The sequence below is a fragment of the Naumovozyma castellii genome, chromosome 1, assembly GCF_000237345.1.
Source record: "Naumovozyma castellii chromosome 1, complete genome".
Taxonomy (NCBI): Eukaryota; Fungi; Ascomycota; class Saccharomycetes; order Saccharomycetales; family Saccharomycetaceae; genus Naumovozyma; species Naumovozyma castellii.
The window spans coordinates 1,201,440-1,221,704 of NC_016491.1; the positions used below are offsets into that span (position 1 = coordinate 1,201,440).

At 35.8% G+C, this 20,265-nt stretch overlaps 9 protein-coding genes and 1 non-coding gene across 10 annotated transcripts; 7 read left to right on the forward strand and 3 right to left on the reverse strand.

The window, feature by feature from the left end:
• Window positions 1–141: 141 nt before the first annotated feature.
• On the forward strand, window positions 142–1,227 carry SMA2 (Sma2p; the record flags this gene model as incomplete). The annotated part of the gene is made up of 1 exon (XM_003673502.1): window positions 142–1,227. The coding sequence occupies one exon, from the start codon at window positions 142–144 to the stop codon at window positions 1,225–1,227; it is 1,086 nt and encodes a 361-aa protein (XP_003673550.1).
• A 209-nt stretch (window positions 1,228–1,436) lies between these two features.
• Window positions 1,437–2,576, forward strand: ERV41 (Erv41p; the record flags this gene model as incomplete). Its single annotated transcript, XM_003673503.1, has 2 exons — window positions 1,437–1,473; window positions 1,546–2,576. The coding sequence occupies 2 exons, from the start codon at window positions 1,437–1,439 to the stop codon at window positions 2,574–2,576; spliced, it is 1,068 nt and encodes a 355-aa protein (XP_003673551.1).
• A 133-nt stretch (window positions 2,577–2,709) lies between these two features.
• ITT1 (RBR-type E3 ubiquitin transferase) lies at window positions 2,710–4,089 on the reverse strand (the record flags this gene model as incomplete). The annotated part of the gene is made up of 1 exon (XM_003673504.1): window positions 2,710–4,089. The coding sequence occupies one exon, from the start codon at window positions 4,087–4,089 to the stop codon at window positions 2,710–2,712; it is 1,380 nt and encodes a 459-aa protein (XP_003673552.1).
• A 266-nt stretch (window positions 4,090–4,355) lies between these two features.
• On the reverse strand, window positions 4,356–5,987 carry POB3 (FACT complex subunit POB3; the record flags this gene model as incomplete). Its single annotated transcript, XM_003673505.1, has 1 exon — window positions 4,356–5,987. One exon carries the CDS (start codon window positions 5,985–5,987, stop codon window positions 4,356–4,358), a length of 1,632 nt encoding a protein of 543 aa, XP_003673553.1.
• Window positions 5,988–6,342: 355 nt separating this feature from the next.
• On the reverse strand, window positions 6,343–8,100 carry DAK1 (dihydroxyacetone kinase; the record flags this gene model as incomplete). The annotated part of the gene is made up of 1 exon (XM_003673506.1): window positions 6,343–8,100. The coding sequence occupies one exon, from the start codon at window positions 8,098–8,100 to the stop codon at window positions 6,343–6,345; it is 1,758 nt and encodes a 585-aa protein (XP_003673554.1).
• A 771-nt stretch (window positions 8,101–8,871) lies between these two features.
• On the forward strand, window positions 8,872–8,943 carry NCAS0Atrna9R. Its single transcript has one exon. It is a non-coding gene; the product is annotated as a tRNA-Arg (tRNA).
• Window positions 8,944–9,091: 148 nt separating this feature from the next.
• COG8 (Golgi transport complex subunit COG8) lies at window positions 9,092–10,465 on the forward strand (the record flags this gene model as incomplete). The annotated part of the gene is made up of 1 exon (XM_003673507.1): window positions 9,092–10,465. The coding sequence occupies one exon, from the start codon at window positions 9,092–9,094 to the stop codon at window positions 10,463–10,465; it is 1,374 nt and encodes a 457-aa protein (XP_003673555.1).
• Window positions 10,466–10,780: 315 nt separating this feature from the next.
• TCB3 (Tcb3p) lies at window positions 10,781–15,310 on the forward strand (the record flags this gene model as incomplete). The annotated part of the gene is made up of 1 exon (XM_003673508.1): window positions 10,781–15,310. The coding sequence occupies one exon, from the start codon at window positions 10,781–10,783 to the stop codon at window positions 15,308–15,310; it is 4,530 nt and encodes a 1,509-aa protein (XP_003673556.1).
• Window positions 15,311–15,856: 546 nt separating this feature from the next.
• On the forward strand, window positions 15,857–16,799 carry RPL6A (60S ribosomal protein eL6; the record flags this gene model as incomplete). Its single annotated transcript, XM_003673509.1, has 2 exons — window positions 15,857–15,871; window positions 16,284–16,799. The coding sequence occupies 2 exons, from the start codon at window positions 15,857–15,859 to the stop codon at window positions 16,797–16,799; spliced, it is 531 nt and encodes a 176-aa protein (XP_003673557.1).
• Window positions 16,800–18,641: 1,842 nt separating this feature from the next.
• On the forward strand, window positions 18,642–19,790 carry FPR3 (peptidylprolyl isomerase FPR3; the record flags this gene model as incomplete). Its single annotated transcript, XM_003673510.1, has 1 exon — window positions 18,642–19,790. The coding sequence occupies one exon, from the start codon at window positions 18,642–18,644 to the stop codon at window positions 19,788–19,790; it is 1,149 nt and encodes a 382-aa protein (XP_003673558.1).
• Window positions 19,791–20,265: the final 475 nt, after the last annotated feature.

Sequence of the window (20,265 nt, forward strand, 5' to 3'; positions counted from 1 at the left end):
AATCTCTGATTGACGCCGAGCGCTTTCGATCACCTCGATCTCGAAATTTGCGTCACAAATTGACTTTCATTACCAGTTTCTTAACTCTTTGAACAAGATACAGAGGAAAACTAGAAACAAAGCAAAGAAAGAAGAGTTTAAATGTTACTTCTTAAGAGATTTATTGTTTGGGTTATATTGTTAGGGTTTACCGCCTTCCAATTTATGCTCTACATGCCAAGTTTTACATGTACATTCTCCCCTCTAGCATCTTTTTGTTCCCCACAGTTCAAATTTGCAATTGTGGGTAGTTCATCCATTACAAGAGAGTTTATTGGCAGTATTCGTCAATTTCTCAAACTTTTGTCTTATCTAACTTTGGATATGGGGTGGTCCAATGAATTAATGGATTCAAAGATATATGATGACTCCAACCTAGTTGATACTTTTGAGTCTACGAATATTTACAAGGTTAACTATTTTGGTTATTGTAAATCAACTATTGACAAGAATATTTACTGTTCTGCTAATGGAGATGCTGGAATGGATGTAATGGGAATTTTAGTTAGAGATATTGGAATCCAACTGGGGCAATTATCGACTATTCACGAAAACGCAACGAAGACAATGGGAGAATCAATGCTTTTTATGTACCACTTAACTTTAACCTCAATGAAAGAATTTTTAAGAAATGATCGTAAACGAGAAAATGGGTTACTTAAAATTCTTATTGGTGATTTGGAGGAAAATGTTAATGAGGATGGATCAAAAACATCAAAACATTCCAAGTATAATAAAGGGGTTAATATTGCTTACGGTTTAATGCTTTTCAATGATTATTTCTTTTGGGTGTTTGTTGGGGAAATTATTATAAGTTTTCTATGCCTAGGAATTGTTGGTTCACTTGGTATTTCCCTTTTGTGGGGCAAGAATCATCAAATTATTCCTTTCTTTTTAAAGCTATCAAGTTCAATCCTAATAGTTACATCTTCCTGCACTTTCCTAGCTAACCTGATCTATTTTTTAGTTTTGAAAACATTAGAACCAAGTCAAAATACCACCGAAAGTTACACAGACTGGGAATTACTCCAAGTTTCCATTGGTAGTGGATTCATTATAGGATGTGTTAGATATTTAGTGCAGTGGATGTTCTTACCAATCACATTTCTAGCCGCCAAGCACTACAGCCTAAAAAAGCAAGATATATTTAAAGCAGATAGGTTATTGGATGAAGAAAACAAAATTTGATACTATTATCTTGCTCTGTTTTTTTCTTGAAGTTTTGTATGTAATTAAGTAGTTGAGTTTGTTACCTTATAGTACTTTCTGTCGTTATATTTGCCGCCTTTTGAAAAAAATGAATTTTCATACGTAACGTTAAAGTTAGAGAGATGATTTGCACCTTTACGAGTAGCTTATACAAAGCATTTAACAGCGGAACCAAACACAACATTACAATGGCTGGTCGTAGTCTGAGAGTGTTTGATGCATTTCGTATGTTTAGTACCGATTACAGCAATTATAAACTAAAATCATAAATTACTAACAGATGCATATTTTAAACAGCAAAAACTGAGGAACAACATGAGAAAAAATCCACTAAAGGTGGTGTATCCACTATTCTGATATACATATTTGCCATATTTATTGCATGGTCCGAATTTGGTAGTTATTTTGGTGGATTTGTAGGTGAAAGATATGTCGTTGACGGGGATGTGAAAGAGACAGTCTCGATCAATATGGATTTATTTGTCAATATTCCTTGTAAATGGATAACAGTTAACGTAAGAGATCAAACAATGGACAGGAAACTTGCTTCTGAAGAATTGAATTTTGAAGAAATGCCATTTTTTATTCCTTTTGACGTAAGGATAAATGATATTGCAGAAATTATTACCCCACAGTTGGATGAGATTCTAGGTGAAGCAATCCCAGCTGAATTCAGGGAAAAACTAGATACCAGAATGTATTATGACGAAAATGATCCTGAAACGTACAATAATTTACCAGATTTTAATGGGTGCCATATCTTCGGTTCCCTACCTGTCAATCGTGTTGCCGGGGAATTACAAATAACAGCAAAAGGATATGGCTACGCCGATCGTGAAAGAACACCTATGGATCAGATAAAGTTTAATCATGTTATTAACGAGTTTTCATTTGGTGATTTTTATCCATACATAGATAATCCACTTGATAAATCGGCAAAATTCGATCTCGAAACGCCTAAAACGGCGTACTCATATGATCTGTCTGTGATTCCTACAACATTTAGGAAGTTAGGAACAGAGGTAAACACGTTCCAATATTCAGTAGCAGAGTATCACTACAAGGGCAAAGATTCTCCTGTTCCGCGATCAGGACGTGTTCCAGGTATCTTCTTCGATTATAACTTTGAAAGTTTAAGCATAATCGTCAGTGACTCCCGTCTAAATTTTATCCAATTCATTATCAGACTGATTGCCATTCTATCATTTGCTTTATATATTGCATCGTGGATCTTCACATTGGGTGATCTTCTGATTGTAGCTATTAAAGGTCCCAAATGGTCATTACGCTACCAACCTGACGAACAATCTCGTGGACTTTTGGAATAAGATATTCATATAGCTTAAAAAACAAGTAATTTATAGATATAAAAATCTCTCTTAAAATAGGAGTTTTTTTTATGAACATTCGATCGATTGAGATATTTATTATTGTTTATAAGTTTATAAGTGGTATACCCATTCATTCGTCTTGTGAGCCAGGCATTCCTTCAAACAGGCGTGCATAGCAAGATGATTCTGTTTCCCTAAAATGTTCATATGGGTCATTTGGATCCAAAACAGTGCCACATATGAAGCAAAATGACGTTCCACATACAGCACATTTCATCTTGTTACAACCTTCACTTCTCTGTATTACCAACCTACATTTAGGACATCTTTGAAGATTAGATCCTTCTTGTTCAATGGCCATGTCAAAAAGTTTATCGGCAATATATTCCTTTACTTCTAATTCCAAGATTCGCTTACCATATTTAACTTCTAGTTGCCTTTTCCGTACCATATGATCGGAGCCTAAATCGGAATACTCTTCGATGACTTCTAGTGGAATCTTAAGTTTCTTCCCACAACGATTATTATATCCATGCCATGAATGTAGACAGTCAAAGCAAAATGCAAATTTACATTTGTTACAGACTATCATTAGTTCGTCCAAATCATCCTTAACACACCATGTCTTACAACTTGGACAAATACAACATGCGTGTGGGGAATGCTTTGATAGCTTTATGGCTGCTTGTTCGTAAAACAACTTTTCATACCTTTCGCACACTTCATCTGTCAGTATTCCTTCAAAAAACTCGAATGGAATCGACGGCCTAAATAATTTCTCCTTCAGCATTTGAAAACTGTTGGCAGTATTCATATCATATTCTTCAAACTTACATTCAGGGCATCTTACATTTATAATGTTTCCTTCCTCGATCATCTTGGGAAAGTACGTTTTTGTACAACTCCGGCACAGATGATGATGTCCTTCACATGGCAATTCAATCATTTTATTACCTTTTTTCTCCTCCATACATATAGAACAGTCAAAATTTTCCCTAGCCCTTTTCTCCTCTAATGCTCCAGCTTGAACAATTCTGTATAACTCAAATTCTTCTTCCGTGGAGCAAAACTTCTTGTAATCGTCAAATAGAATAGATGCAGAGTCGTATATCAGAAATCCAAAGGTAAGCATCAAAATTGGACTAGACGGATCATAAATCGTGCTTGAAGGATCAGTAACTTCGTCAAATTCTGCATGTAAAGCATTCAACAACTTGCTTTTATCATCGTGCGACATCCATTGTGATTCCAACCTTAAGGTCAACCCACGTCGGAGATCTGGATATAGTTGTACATCAACATTGAATACTATTCTTTCCTGTAGTAATTTTGGTAAAATTATCTGCTTCTCATTATAGGTAACTTTTAGGTCGTTTAATAATGATATGCTGAATAGTAGGGACCCTGTTATGCATTTAGTATCATCAACTTCAGAATCTATTTGTAGTTCCGGATACATATCTTTGAGAAGATCAAGCTCCTCGATTAGTGGAAGCTTGGATTTGGTCATTTTAATTATTGTCTAGCTAGCAAATAAAGGATAACAAACATTATAGTGAGTAGGTCCCAAAAGGTGTCTATGCTGCTTTTCTTCGTTTGAATCTTTATGTCAATATAATTAACTTTATTCAGACACCTGGAATTTTTTCAGTGTAAAAGTTACATATTAAGCGATGCCCGCTTCATATTTCTCGATGATGGTAATGTTGTTGATTATAGTACTTACAATATAATATATTTTTCAAAACGATATTTAGATAACAAGATACATATATCCTATTCAGTCTTTGGCTTCTTTGCTGGCCTTTCATCAGCATCACTGCCAGCCTCTTCATCACTAACAGGGGCGTCAGAATCAAATTCCTCAGCAACGTCGTCTTCACCTTCGGAACTGGCATGGAAATCAACATCTTCGGATTCGTCATCTTCACCAGCAGAACCCATATTGATATCACCATCATCATCACTATCTGATCCAAGGGCGTTCTGTAACCTTTCTTGAGTCTCTTTTTCTTCATTCTTTACTCTCAAATTTTTGGATTTCAAGAATTGTTCTAATAATTGTTGTTCTTCCTTACTAATATTACCGAAGGTCGTAGAGCCTCTATTTAAACGAAGAATAATTTCCAAGTCAAATGTCCTGGAGGATGTCGACGTTTGGCCTGCTCTCGAAATATTCACAGAACTAACATCAGAAAATGGGATATACAAGGTTGGTTTTGTTAAGAAGAAAAAGGCATTGTCTAATGGATACAGATAACCTTCATTTGCCTTGTAGGAACAGGATACTGCACATTGTTCAAATTTAGAAGTGTAACTGCCGGGTACTATCACTCTTTTACCGGTCAACCCCTTTAAGACGTGACTTATAACAACATGAGTTTTAGCATCATAACTCTTCTTCAATTTATCCTTATAGTTAGTTTCATAATCCTCATCCTCTAAATTCAATTGTACTTCTGTTTCCTCATCCTTTTGAAATTGTAATACCAAGAATGGATAAGTGGTCTGCCCTTGACGAAGAGGTGGTTCGATGGCTAACACAATCAAGTGATGTATATCATCAGCCTTTGGTAAAGATACAATTCTTTGGATTTGACGATGCTGTAATTTATATTCATACGTTTTACCTCTCAATCTGATAGAATTCTTATAAACATCAATGTCATAACGACCTCTTGGAGTTGCGAAGAAAACATCTTGGAATGAGACAATAGCATCACCAGCTACCTCTCCAATGTCTGCCTTTTCTTTCAATTCTTCATAGAATGATTCAGCTAAACTTTTCTCTTCTTTATCTACAGCAGCTTCTTCTTTAATACCATCCTCTGCTTCAATTTTGGGCAACTCATCCTCATTGTTTGTCTCGATGGTCCCAGGTAGATAAAATCTCATTTCCACCAATTCGTCACCAGCTGGTTGATATTCTTCATCTTGGATATTAAACTCGATACCAACTTCATTTTTGGATGTCAGATTAGTGTTGTTAATATGAGAATAGGGAATTTCAAAGGTCGGCTTCCCATTCAAAGCAAAGACTAATTCATTTCTAGCTAAATCAGTCTTACCCCAATTCCACCCACGAAGAGAATGTTCCTTGTGTTCCACTTGTATGCTAAATCTACGATGGAAATCACTCTTTATTATATTAAAATCATCCTGAGAAAACCCATCTAACTGGATTACACCCTGATTTTTGGTGTTGATTTTTAGTTCATATCCCCTACATCCTCTACTCCATTGTACAGTAGATAGTTCAGTGGCAGGCAAAAGAAATGGTGCCTTTGCTTGAGTAGATGCCGAACCACCATTAGCAGCGGCTTTCCAACCCAAACCTGAATCAGCTATACGGAATCTCCCGTTAAATTTGGATTGATTCAAATAAATTCTATCAAAATCAGCACTCATGGTCAACAATCTATTGCTCTTTAGGGGGGTCTTGAAAAATTATTTGGTTTATTTATTAAATTCAACTCGTATTTCAATTACCGTTTTGTTTGAACTAGTTTACCTGAAATTTCAGGATTTTAAAAGTCAGTCCGGGTAATATATATCGTTTAATATGACAAATATAGCCGCCGATCATCGACTACACAAGTTCGAATACCTTCATTTAGTCTCTGATTATTTTAACACTGGGTGATATTCTATAATTGGTAAAACACATATTCTAATTAGGACGTATACGCATTCTATTTAATATTATAATTTCCGAAATGATTACAGCCTTGCAATCAATAACAAAAATTATTCAAGCGCAAGCTCAAAAGACAGACTCGATACCCTTCAAAAATTCTGTAAAACCAACAGCACCTGGATCTTCTACTTTTGATGAATCGCCAACGTATGAGGCTCTTCCAAATTTGGCCTCAAATGTTGCTGTGGATTTGGCACCCTCATCAGCCGCTTTCACTGCCTTCTTAAAATCTTTAGATTTAGAAAATTCTTTGATAAATGGCTCCAATGCATCAACAAGAGTAGATGACCCCTTTCTAGCTTTAGTGTATTTGTATAAAGTATCTAGGGCAATTTCAAAAGCTTGAGCAACAACATCAGCTGTGACAGGATCATCCTTATTCTTCAAGATTTGAATTAAACCGTGAGAGAACCCTGAAATTAAAATAGAGTATAACCCACCTGAAGTACCACCCATGGAAGCTTCAATGATATCAGAGAGTTGAGCTACTGCAACAGATAGTGACTCCTTAGATAGCGTATCTAAGTTTTCAGTAATGCCTTTCACACCTGCAACCAAGGTATACCCACAATCACCATCACCAACTTGAGAATCCAAGGAAGTAATATGTGGTTCAGATTTAATAATTTGTTCAGCACCTGCATTCATCCATTGGGAAAATTTATTAAAATCATAGGTACCAACTTCCTTCACTTTAACATCATTATGTAATATTTCATGGTTTTCAGATGGTGGCTGTTTGCCTTCAAAATCAGCAATGGGCCAACCTGGTGCATCTGTGTAAGCATTAATCAAGTCTAAGACTGAGTTAACATCAGTGAATTCCTTTGAAATAGCATTTGTTGCCTTTGATGCATTCAACAATGTTATGCTGAATCCATTCCCATTAAAGGAAGTCATTAATGTTCCAGCAATAACTTTTACAGGTTTAATGCCGTAATTCTTCTTCAAAAAGTCATTAGTAATTGAGGCAATTGACGAGATGATCAGGTTAGATACTCCACCTAGATTGTTGATTAGTAAGACAACTTCGTCATCTTTGTCAAAAGTAACAAATGATCTATCCTTATCAGTTGGGTCCAATAGTTTTGGTAGCATGTGCTTTAGGATTAGATCTTCAGTGGATGGAATTGGTTCCAAAACTTTAACACCTGGCTCATTATGGATGCCCATACCTAATTCCATTTGTTTTTCATTCAATTCACTTTCGAATTTTCTACCAGGGACCTTACAATGGTCTAGAGAGGAACCAATGGTAACTAGATTATCATTTACGATTCTAGCAACTTTAGCAGTTCCTTCCAACCCATATTTGGAAGAATATTTTTCAGCAAATGCACCAACAATTTTATGAACAAGGACAGTTCCAGCTAAAGCTCTTCTACCAACCATACCACCCTTTTCTCTACCAACAGCAACATCGTCCCCAACAACTACCACATGACAATCAATTCCTAATGCTCTGGCTCTCTCTGCCGACAAACCAAAATGCAACACATCACCAGTGTAATTTTTAACAATTAACAATACACCTTTGGCATTTTCGGATACCAATTGAATACCATTAAGAATTTGCTTAGTGGAAGGAGAGGCGAACACATCACCGCAAACAGCACCACTTAGCATCCCTTCCCCAATGAAACCCGCATGGGCAGGTTCATGACCACTCCCACCGCCAGAAATCAGGGCAATCTTATCTGATGAAGTCTTTCTAAAAAGAAACTTCTCAGAGTGAACTAATTTGATGGAAGGGTTGCAAAGGGCAAAACCTTCAAGGCTGGAGTTCAATGGATCTGCAACCTCAAATGATTTGATATTTGTCATTTTCTGTTAAAATAAGTTTATTTTGTTAATTCTTTTGAAATTGTCAAGTATCTGGTCCAAGAGTGAGCAATGTTACGTTTCTCAACTGAGCTTTGTCCTAATATACTGCTCTATAGTTTCATATAATATAATAGCTCATTGTCTGGACGGATTATCGCTCGGTCACGTGCCCGAGTCCCACAGTTATGGTCGGACATTTTATTCTTGCTGAAAAATCAATTTACTCTCATAGTACCAGAAACATAAAAGGCAGTCGTTTGTAGAACTGCCCATATCAATATACAATATGTAAATTAAAAAGATATAGGACTGTTGTCATGGCGAATATGAAACATATCAACCCTAAGTAAAAAAAAATATAAAATCACATTACAAAAGTTTATGTTAAGATTTGGTTTCCTTATCTAGTAGAGCAAAGGTTGGGTTACTAATTTCAGTCCTTTTGTTATTAGTGTACAAATATTTCTTTGTTTAAACTTAACAATCTGATAACAGATGCTTGAATTATATATTTTAAGGGGCTAATTCTTTATATTTGAAGATTGACTAACAGAAGTTTTTTATATTAAAAATTTCTCTACTTCAATACATCAGCAAGAATTTAATAAAAGAACTAGGATAAGAGTTTTGTTTAATTCTTATCTTAATTTTCCAGAAATCATCATTCTAATGGAGCAAGAAAGGCTAAGTAGTTAATACAATCCATCTGGGTTAATGTGTTTTAGAGTCTTACATAATGGTTCTTTTATTTTAAGAAAAACAAGAAAATAAGCTTGCGTGGCGTAATGGCAACGCGTCTGACTTCTAATCAGAAGATTCTGGGTTCGACCCCCAGCGTGAGTGCTGATTTTCTTCTTTTTATTTTTTGATTTTGTATTGTTCGCAAGCTTTTCAACGAACAAGACCTTTAAGATGAATAGCATCTGTTTGTTGTTGTTTTTGGCATTCCTTTTTGGCTTCCTAAATTGAGTGAAATAGGCTGTCTGTGACAATGAATATTATACTGAACAATTTGTTCGATGAAGGTACCCTATCCAAAACTGAGTTGAAATACTGCGAAGACGTATTAAATGAAGCTTTACAATCGGAAAACAAAGCATATGAGAGTTACTTTTCTTCAAGACCTATTCCTGGTAGTATTGTCGAGGAAATTGCTGAGGTTGAGGCCCAGATATCAACTTTAGAGAGGAAGATGAAGAGTTTATTGGTTGAAAATAAAGAAACTGTGTTGAATGATGTATTGAAAGATGATGGAAGAGAAACACTGGATCAAATACACGATCAATTGGATCAATTATGGGAGCTGGATAATATGGCTGTCAAGAACGATTCGGAAACGATAGATACTACAGACGAACAAGATAGTAAAAATGATATAAATATTGATGAGTTCTTAGGTCAGAATGACTCTGACGCTAAAGAGTCGAAAGAAGATGCATTCCACTTGGCATTGAGAAAACTACGCACAAGGATGAATAACCAAGATGAGAACCAATCTGTCTCTGGAAATTTGGCCTTGGTTCTAGATAATTTGACTAAAATAACAGATTTGATGGAATTACCATATATGGCACGTACATGTATTAGGACGGGGCATTACCAAGAGGCTGTCATGTTGTATACACATACGAATTCTTTGAGAGCTAAATACCCGGATTCCTCGATTGTGGAAAGTATATGTCAAAATGTGTTGAAAGAAATAAACACCACTATGTTAATGGGGCTTGTGAAATTACTATCGACCAATATAACAGTGAATTCCATGAAGAAAATTTTAAAATACCTAGCGGCAATTCCACCGTTTGACAACAAAGATTCCTCTGCACTCCTAAACGTGTTTCTATCAGTCCGATTTCGATTTATTCAAAAAGAAGTAGCCTCCTATTCCTTAAAGATTGACCCACCCAATGAATCACTATTAGAAATGATGGTGAAAAGAAAGATAGAAGTTCTACGAGAGCATATCTACATGTCTTTGAACGTTTTTTGTAAGAATTTCTCATACAATACAGACTCGATTTTGTTTCCCTTAAGAGAAGAGCTCACGGATGTTCGTGATAAAGATAACAATATCTTGTCGATTCATTCAAAAGCTATACAAACAAATCCTCTCATGTTGCAATTCGTAAGCAAATGTGTGGCATATCTCCTTAAAGAACTGAAAGACGCCAAGCTACAACAAAAATTAAGTAATTCCGTATGTTTGCAATTGGTGTACTGTTCATTTAGATTGTTCGACTTAAACCCAAATTACCATAACATATTGCTAAGTCAAGTCTTTGAATCAGAAATATTCACTAAGGAACAGTTGCTGGATGCAATCAAGAAAAGATCTGAATTGGCTGCTATGTATACGCATAAGTAGCTTGCAGTTTAATATAACAATTCACGTTAACTACGTAATCTTAGATAGATGATAAATATGTCACAGCGAAAAAAAAAATGAAAGGATCGCGCCATTTCAAAGAAAACAAGGGGATTTTAAAAACTCCCTTTTTCATTTGAAAGTTTCAATATTTAGCTTGTAGAGGAATTACTTCAAAAGGGAACAAGACAAAATAGAATAGTCTGTCCCGTACCTTAAAACCTCATTAACCGCTTTAACGAATAATTAAGTCTGCAAAGAAAAGAAATTGAAAGGATACAATAAGATTGTTAAAGCTGGAATACTATTTTAACAATGGTGAAATCAGCTGGGTTCGAAAACGCTGAACAAACTAAAAAATCGGTTCCAAAAACCGAATCACAGTCAGGTACACAGCAGTTAGATAAAATGCCTCAATCAGAAAGAACTCCCCACTCACAAGGCCTTTCAGATACGCCAAGTAATAAAAATGAAAGAGATGCCACTGTTGAGAAAATTAAGCCTCTATCACCTGAGGCCGCTCAGAAACATGAAATTCTTGTTGCCTCATCAGTAAAAAATCCAAAGGTCCCTACACCAAATACCCAGGGTACTGTTGGGTCTGTACCTTTGGAAAAGGTTCATCCTGCTGATTTGAGAAGAGCCCCTTCGAGGAAACCAAACAAATTCGATACTTCAATTACAGGACCGGGTATTTTAGATGAACTTAACAGTTTCCAAAAGGAGGATTTAAAGAGTAAATTGGAAGCTGAAAATCCTGCTACTTTATTTCCTTGGAGAACTGTTGCTGAATTTCATTCAAGCGGGAAAGGTTCACCTAACACAGCCAATGCTAAGGTTATCAAGGCCTACATCTTGGAAAACTTCTATAATGATTGGTATGCAAATGTTTCAATTGTGATAGGTACTTGTTTTATCTCGTGGTTGTTTGCTTATTGGGGGTTTTCATGGTGGTCGCTTGGACTTGTGTTCTTAGGAACATCATCAGTCTATTCTGCAGAATTCCGTAGGTTTAATAGAAATATTAGAGATGATTTGAAGAGAACTACTGTTGAAGAAACAATTTCTGGGAAAGTAGAAACTACCCTTTGGTTGAATTCGTTCCTATCTAAATTTTGGGTTATCTATATGCCCGTCCTATCCCAACAGGTTAAGGATCAGGTGAATCCTATCCTTGCTGGTGTGGCACCTGGTTATGGTATTGATGCTCTATCCCTTGATGAATTTACCTTAGGTTCAAAGGCACCCGCTATTAGAGGTATTAAATCATATACCAAGACTGGTAAGAACTCAATTGAAATGGATTGGTCGTTCGCATTCACTCCAAATGATGAATCAGATATGACCCCTACTGAAGTAAAGGAGAAAGTCAATCCAAAAATTTCTCTTGGTGTCACATTAGGTAAGAGTTTCCTTTCTAAAACCTTGCCCGTCCTTGTTGAGGATATCAATGTTGCAGGTAAGATGCGTATTCGTTTAGAATTTGGTAGGATTTTCCCAAATATTAAGATGGTTTCGGTTCAATTATTGGAACCCCCATTAATTGATTTCGTTTTAAAACCCTTAGGCGGAGATACCTTAGGTTTAGATGTTATGTCCTTCTTGCCCGGTTTGAAAAGTTTAGTGAAAACTATTATTAATTCTAACGTTGGTCCAATGTTGTACGCTCCAAATCATATGGATATTGATGTTGAACAAATAATGGCTGCCCAAGAAAATGACGCAATTGGATGTCTTGTTGTTACTGTTACTTCTGCTGATGGATTGAAAGGTTCCGATTTTATTACAAATACTGTTGATCCATATGTCGTAATATCATTAGAAAAGAATCTCCCTAGTGAAGACAAACAAAAAAGAACTTCGATTAAATCAGATAATAAGAACCCACGTTGGAATGAAACAAGATATCTCCTTTTACCATCATTAAACCAAACATTGACATTATCTTGTTTTGATTACAATGATGTGAGAAGAGATACTTTAATTGGTGACATTTCTATTGATTTGAACACGTTCTTACAGGAACCTGTACAGGATAACCTAACCTCCGAGCTAATGGTGGGTGCCAAATCAAGAGGTTTGTTGAACTACTCCTTACGTTGGGTTCCAGTTGTACAGCCTGCTGATGCCTCCAAATCCAGTGAAGAAAGCAGTGGAAGTGAAGAAGTTGAATTAGTTGATGATACAGATGATTTTGAAGATTCTAGTGAGTCAGACGTCGGTATCTTAAAGTTTACCTTACAAAAGGTAAAGTCTTTAAATACAGCTACTTCAATGACAGGAAACTTAAGTCCATGTGCCTCTCTATTTATTGATAATGTATTAAGGAAATCTTACAGAACATTAAAACGTCTAAACGAACCATCCTGGGGTGAAGTTAGTGAGTTGATCATTGGTTCAAAAACGGATTCAAGAATCACTTTGAAAATTTATGATGACCGCATGGGTGGGAAAGAATTATTGTGTGAATACTCATCCACAGTTGAAGATTTAATTGCTGCGTCAGAAGTTGGTCAAGAATCAGTGAAAGGTAGCCCACAGGGTGATATATTCTTTACCGCACAATGGAAGCCCTTGAAGGTTCAAGGTACATTTGCATATAACGCTCCAATTACTGGTCCTATTGGTTGCGCTAAAATTACAGTTAATCGTGCAATTGTCAAATCTAACCTTTCTGGTTTCGGTGACATTGATCCTTATTTTATTGTTTCATTAAACAAGCATATTAAATATAAATCCAGACATTATTCAGATACTACAAAACCTGTTTTTAATGAGACAGTCTATGTTCCTATTGCCTCCGAATCTCAACATATCTCGGTAGAATTGTATGATTATCAATCGGTTGGAAAAGATAGAAAAATCGGAACACTCCAAGTTCCATTATCGCAGGCAATGAAGAGGGATAATAAAGGTAATTACATCGATAGTAGCAACTCCATGTATTTTGAGAACTATACATTGAGGGGACCTGATGGCCATAGTTCAAATGATATTATGGAATTGGGAGTAGGGTTTATTCCAACATTACCTGTGTATTCTCCAGATGAAAGAGCAGCAATTGCAGAATTAGAAAAAGAACTAAAGAAGAAGCAAGATGAGTTTTCAAAGAAACAAGAGGAGCTGAAGAAGAAAATGGAAAAAGACCCAGGCAATTGGGAAGTTGCTGAGGTTCCAGATCCATTTGAAGAAGATGAAAAGAAGATCCATAAAAAGCAAAAGTTATCGCTCGAAGAGTTACTTCAACATAATTCTGGTTTATTGACAATTCAAATATTGTCAGGTTCTTTGGGTAGAGATAGAGGTTTCTTGGAAGGATTGGTGGATGATATATGCTACCCTAGTTTTGTGCTGAAATGCAGAGGTGATTCAGTGAAACCTGAAACTAATGTAGTTTTTATTCGTGATCTGAAGAACAGTAAGTTACATTTCAGAGTTTCCAGAAAGAATATAGCTAAAGAGCCTCAAGATGTTATCTCCACTGATACATTCGATACAATTAAGTTGTTGCAGTCTAGTTATGAACAAGCTTACAATGTGAATTTTAGTGGTGCCAATTTAAAGATTAGGATGTTATATGACCCATCCACCACTGCTTTGCCACATGAATCAGTGGCTGATACTGGGTACTTGGATCTAAAGTTTGTTTCAGCTGAGCACTTAATGGCTGGTGATAGAAATGGTAAATCGGATCCTTTCGTGGTTGCTTACATTGATCGCAAAAAGGTATACAAGACTCAAGTTATCAAGAAAACCCTGGATCCCGTGTGGAATGAAAGTACTAGAATTGCAATTCCATCAAGAAGTAGATCCGAATTTATCCTCAATGTTTTCGATTGGGATCGTGCTGGTTCTAATGATGATTTGGGTAATGTCAAGATTGATATGTCCACTCTTGAACCACACAAACGATATGAGTGGGATTGTCCATTATCAACACAAGGTACGTTGAAGTTGGAAGGTAAATTCACACCTCAATACATTACACCAGAAGTATCAGAGGCAGAAGGTGCATCAAGTGACGCACCTATTGCTTCGATTACTGCTGTTAGTGGTTCGGGTATGCAAGCAGCCAAACAAGTTTCAGGAGCTGCCTTCGGGGTTGCAAATACTGTTGCATCTGGTGGTGTTCAAAGAGGTGGTCGTTTGTTGAAAACCTTTGGTGGTGATAAGATTAAATTGCCAAAAATATCTGGTGAGTTTAGAAGAAAATCTAATTCTCATCATGGAAGAGACTCGTTAGATTATGATCCATCCACTCCAAATAAAAGCTATGCTGCTGTGCAAGGACCTAATAATCTCGAAGGGCAGGATTCATTGCGTACACAAAATGGCTCTGATCAGAAATCAGCGGCTGCCCTATCAAATCATTCACAAGTTGATAATTCTAATATTAAACAAGCCCAATCTCAACCATCTACTCCCAAAACTCCAAAAGATTTGACTAGAAGTAGCAGCATGGCACATACTCTAAGGCCCGATGGGGTATATTCCGGTACTCTTTCGATATTGACTGCAGAGAACGTTGCTAAGAATGTAGTCGTAAGAGTTTCTCTTACTGAGAAAGGTAAGAACAGACATATCTACACATCAAGTAAACAAAAGATCAATGACAAGGGTATTGCAACATTTAATGAGAATACAACTTTCAAAACGACACCTGAAACCACGGTTGTTATTGGAGCTGTTTCTCATCATAAGCTTTCAAAAGATAAGGATCTTGGGTTTGCACAGGTTAACTTGAGTGACCCACAGGTTCATGCTGGTGAAAATATTGCACTAAAATTGGGGGATGGACATCTTATTGTTCGTATTGATTATGCTAAAGACGGTTCCTCAAAATAGGCACCGGACCTATTCTTATTTAAGAACAGAAACAGTTTTTTCTTACATAAACATTATACTAAAACTCTCAGAAAATAAGTTAATATACAATTATATCGTTAGTAATTTATGAATTGGGTTTTAGTTAGCTGACATCAACAAGTTTCTCTTTCATATTCAATGGTGACAGGACGCGATTACATAATTAATTATGTTCTCAGAACATCTTTTGACTAGCATCCGTACCTTTCCAACATAAAACATGTCTGGGTTTAGCTGGAAATGCTGTTTTAAGTCTTTTCTTAAGGAAGGAAACCACATGTTTGAGCGCGCGGTGTGAAATCGCAGCTTTGCAAGTGCCGTTCATTCTAGGTGGAAGGGCCAATACGCTACTGAGAGCTAGCGAGGTTAGTGTCACTGTTTCGCCTACACTCCCTCTAGCTTCTCTCCGTGGTTCGCAAGTTTCACGGATTTGGTATACTATTCAAATGGAATAACTTTAAAGATAGTGATTATTAATAGTTAGGCTCAAAGGATCGAAACAACCAAGCATAGCTATACAACAAAATGAGTGTTCAACAAGTATGTTGCCATATTATCCATGAAGATTCCAGATATTAGATACGCAATAAACTACAATAATCAACTGATAAGTTATTGAACTATGAATGGAAGAAATTTAAGAGGAAGGCAATTAAAGAGGACAAACTACCAAATAATACCGTGCAGTGTATATCTAACTAAGAACAGGATGAACATTAACGAGATGTACAAAAAAGATAATAACTTGAAAGACAATATGAATAGGGAATAATATGATACATTGTTGTGCCAATTCAGAATTTTGAGGAATGAATTCAATTTGAACATGTGACTCGCCTCAAGTCAATAGTAATTTCTACCATTGCTTTTCTAATTCAAGAAGGATCTCATAAAAATATGATGGAATAATTAATTTACTAACAAATTCATTAAAAAATTTATTTTATTTTAGGCTCCAAAGTGGTATCCATCTGAAGACGTTGCTGCCGCAAAGAAGACCAGAAAGGCTTCTCGTCCACAAAAGTTACGTGCTTCTCTAGTCCCAGGTACTGTCTTGATCTTACTTGCTGGTCGTTTCAGAGGTAAGAGAGTTGTTTACTTGAAGCATTTGGAAGACAACACTTTGTTGATTTCCGGTCCATTCAAGGTCAACGGTGTTCCATTGAGAAGAGTCAATGCTCGTTATGTTATTGCTACTTCTACCACCGTTTCCGTCGAAGGTGTCAACGTTGAAAAGTTCAACGTTGAATATTTCGCTAAGGAAAAATTGACTAAGAAGCAAAAGAAGGAAGCTAACTTATTCCCAGAACAACAAAACAAGGAAATCAAGTCCGAACGTGTTGAAGACCAAAAGGTTGTTGACAAGGCTTTGTTGGCTGAAATCAAGAAGACTCCAATGTTGAAGCAATACTTAGCTGCCTCCTTCTCTTTGAAGAATGGTGACAAGCCACATTTGTTGAAATTTTAAATATAGAAAGGTTCTTTTCTTTATGTAGAAAATAAATCCTGTTTATTTTAAATATTAATAAAAACTTTCAAATAATAAATAACGTTACCTATTAATTTCAGCGATATAATTTTATTTTAGTCCTGAATAAAAAGACTAGGTTCGTATAATTTTCAATCCGTATAATTAACATATAGGCTGCTGGAAGGCGTGTACGATAGAGTAATCTAAAAAAGGATATCCATTATTTATGCATTTTCAATGAATGTTTTCCCTTCATGAAGATGGGAATGGTGTGAATCTAATTAGCGCATGCGCGGCTATAACGTCAGATTTGATTTTTTGTGACACAAAGATTCGGCGGCAAATAACCCAAAAGTCAATGGAAAGGATATTTATATCTGTTTCCTTCGTTTCACTCTTTCCCTTCTTTCCTTATTTTTACTTAAAGACATTTTAAAGGAGAGTAGTTCAAGAAACTTTCTGGATTTAAGTTTATTGTTTGATAAAGTTAAAGAACCTAACTCTCAACGATGATGCTAAAAATAAAGATGTCCAGTGGTAGAAGTTTAAAGAATATGGTGCAATCGTTCAAGATGAAGATTCGAGGAACAAAAAATAAGTTGAACTCAAATGTGAAGAAACAACAACCAGTGGTAAGAAAAAGAAAAAGAAACATATTAAGTCGAACAAAATTGAATCTTCAAACACCCAAGAGAAAAGTAAGAAGATTCTTCAAAAAAAGGGAAATCAAGAAAGCATTAAAAAAAAATACCAGGGGAGTCTACTCGAGAAGGGGGAAAGTGGAAGTAACCATTCCATAAAAGATCCAGAAGTTACCAGAATCCAAGATAGAGTGAAATCCGTAAGGATGATATTAATACGAAATAATACAGCAAGAATCTTTCCTTTCAATAGTATTTTCTTTCCAAAATAAATGATATCCAAATTTCAAGTAAATATTTGACCAAACCCAAAATTATGTGAGATCCTCAGAATTACACAATAAGCAAGGGAGAAAAGGACTTGGACCACTTACTTTCTACTCCACGAACATCTACCTATTTAGTTTTTTTATTTTAAGTAACGTCGATGATTTCTTGGCATATAATAGCTCAAAGTTCATAACAGATTTTAAATATGATCTGCTCAACTCCGGTGGTCTGGAATTAATTTAAACCTATCGGTTCACATAAAACTTTATAAATAAGGCAGGAAATGTATGTGATATTCCAGCTATAAATAAGGTCATGCCAGGATCTGTAGTTTATCGTGGAATTACATCAACCGCTCTTTTTTATTTCCTACTCCAATCACAAAACTTTGAAAAAATAATGGTAGTCCAGGTCAATATTGGTGTAAATATGATGAAAGTCAATTTGGTGTAGACGCACTACAGCAAATTGCATACACCCGTTATTTTTTAATAATCCTACTACAAATATTAAATTAGCATCGCCAATCTAGTACAAAGATTTGCTATGTGAAAATGAAACTCAAGTTTTTAATGCATAATTTGAACTAATAAAAAGTCAGTTTGAAAAGGATAAAGCCAATTTTGGTAAGTTACCGCTGGTACTCAATAATCGCCAGCTATACATAGTAAGGTGAAGAATATTATGCATTACATTTAATTTCAATAATTTCATTTTTCAAGTGGAGGTAAACCTAATGGTTTTCTATCTATATATCTTTTAATTTTTAGGTAATTTACGGCGTTGAAGCTCCGTCGAAAAATTTTCAGTTCGCGGATTAAATTTTCTATCTCATCGAATTCATTTAAAATATTCGAATGGTAATTAATAGACTACCTAGATTGACCAAGACAAAACATAAACAACTAACTCCTTTACTCAACCAACCATGTCTGACCTATTACCATTAGCCACTTACAACTTAAATATCGAGCCATACACTCCAACACCTGCCTGTGATGATAAGATGCCAGTGACCATTAAGATCACTATGGCTGCGTTGAATCCAGAAGCCTATGACAAGGAAAACAAACCATCCACCTTGAGAATTGTGAAGAGGAATCCAGATTTCCATGATGCTGATTATGATGACATTTTAAATGGTGATTACGACGAGGAGGAAATGGATGATGAGGAAGAAGAGTCTGAAGAAGAAGAAAAATCTACCAAAAAGAATAAGAAGGCTAAAAAGGCTGAGAAGGAATCATCTTCTGAAGATGAGGAAGATGAAGAAGATGAAAGTGATGATGACGAATTTGAAGAATACGTTCTCTTGACTTTATCTCCTAAGAGTCAATTTCAACAAAGTTTGGACATTACTATTGCCCCAGAGGAAGACATCCAATTTATTGTCACTGGTTCTTACGGTATTTCTTTAACCGGTAACTACATTAAGCACCCATTCGATACTCCAATTATTGATGCAGAAGATGAAGATAGTGAAGATTACGATAGCGAAGATTATGAATCCGCTGAAGACGAATTGGATGATTTAATCAATGATGATGAGGAAGAAGAAGATGAGGAAATTCGTATTGAGGAAATAATTGAAGACGATGGGGATAAATCAAAGAAGCAAAATAAAAACAAAAAGAGAAAGCAAGAATCTGAAGAAGAAAAGGAAAAAGTGACATCTAAGAAGGTTAAACAATCAAAAGTTGAACCTAAAGATGAAGCTCCAAAGAAAAACAATGAAAAACCAAAGACTCAGGCATTAGAGGGAGGTATTATTGTTGAAGATCGTGTTGTTGGTAAAGGTCCACAAGCCAAGAAAGGTTCTAGAATTGGGATGAGATATATTGGTAAGCTTAAGAATGGCAAAGTCTTTGATAAGAACACAAGCGGGAAGCCATTTGTTTTCAAGTTAGGTCAAGGTGAAGTGATCAAGGGGTGGGACATTGGTGTCGCTGGAATGGCTGTTGGTGGTGAACGTAGAATCGTCATCCCTGCTCCATATGCATATGGTAAACAAGCTCTACCAGGTATTCCAGCTAACTCACAATTGACCTTTGATGTCAAACTGGTTTCTATGAAATGATAAAATAATCGTCGACTTGTGGACATTTTTATTTTACTGTTCAAGTCTATATATTCTATAAAAAAGTTGTGTTCCATTGATATTATTTAATAAGATATTTAATAACTCTATTTCCCTTCAACATATGGAACTGTTTTACATTGATTACGAGGTATCTTTTGATCATTGAGTATGAAGAAATTCTTTCACGCGTCTTGGCGATAATGTGGTGGAAAACTCCGAGTGGCAAAATAAGGATAACATTCCATATGTTCTTCCTCTTTGCATTCGTTTGAGCAGGACAAAAAAAAATAGTCCCTATTGAAAAAAGAAAATTATTACTTCTGTCAGGTGTTTAGCAAGTGAAAAGTCGTTTTTTATTGTTTTAGGTAATTGTCGTGTTAAGAGGAAGATTCCTTATAAAAAAAATTAGCCGCCTAGGACGTTTGGACGGACATACCGCAGGAGAGTAACTCGGATATTTAAACAGCAGAAT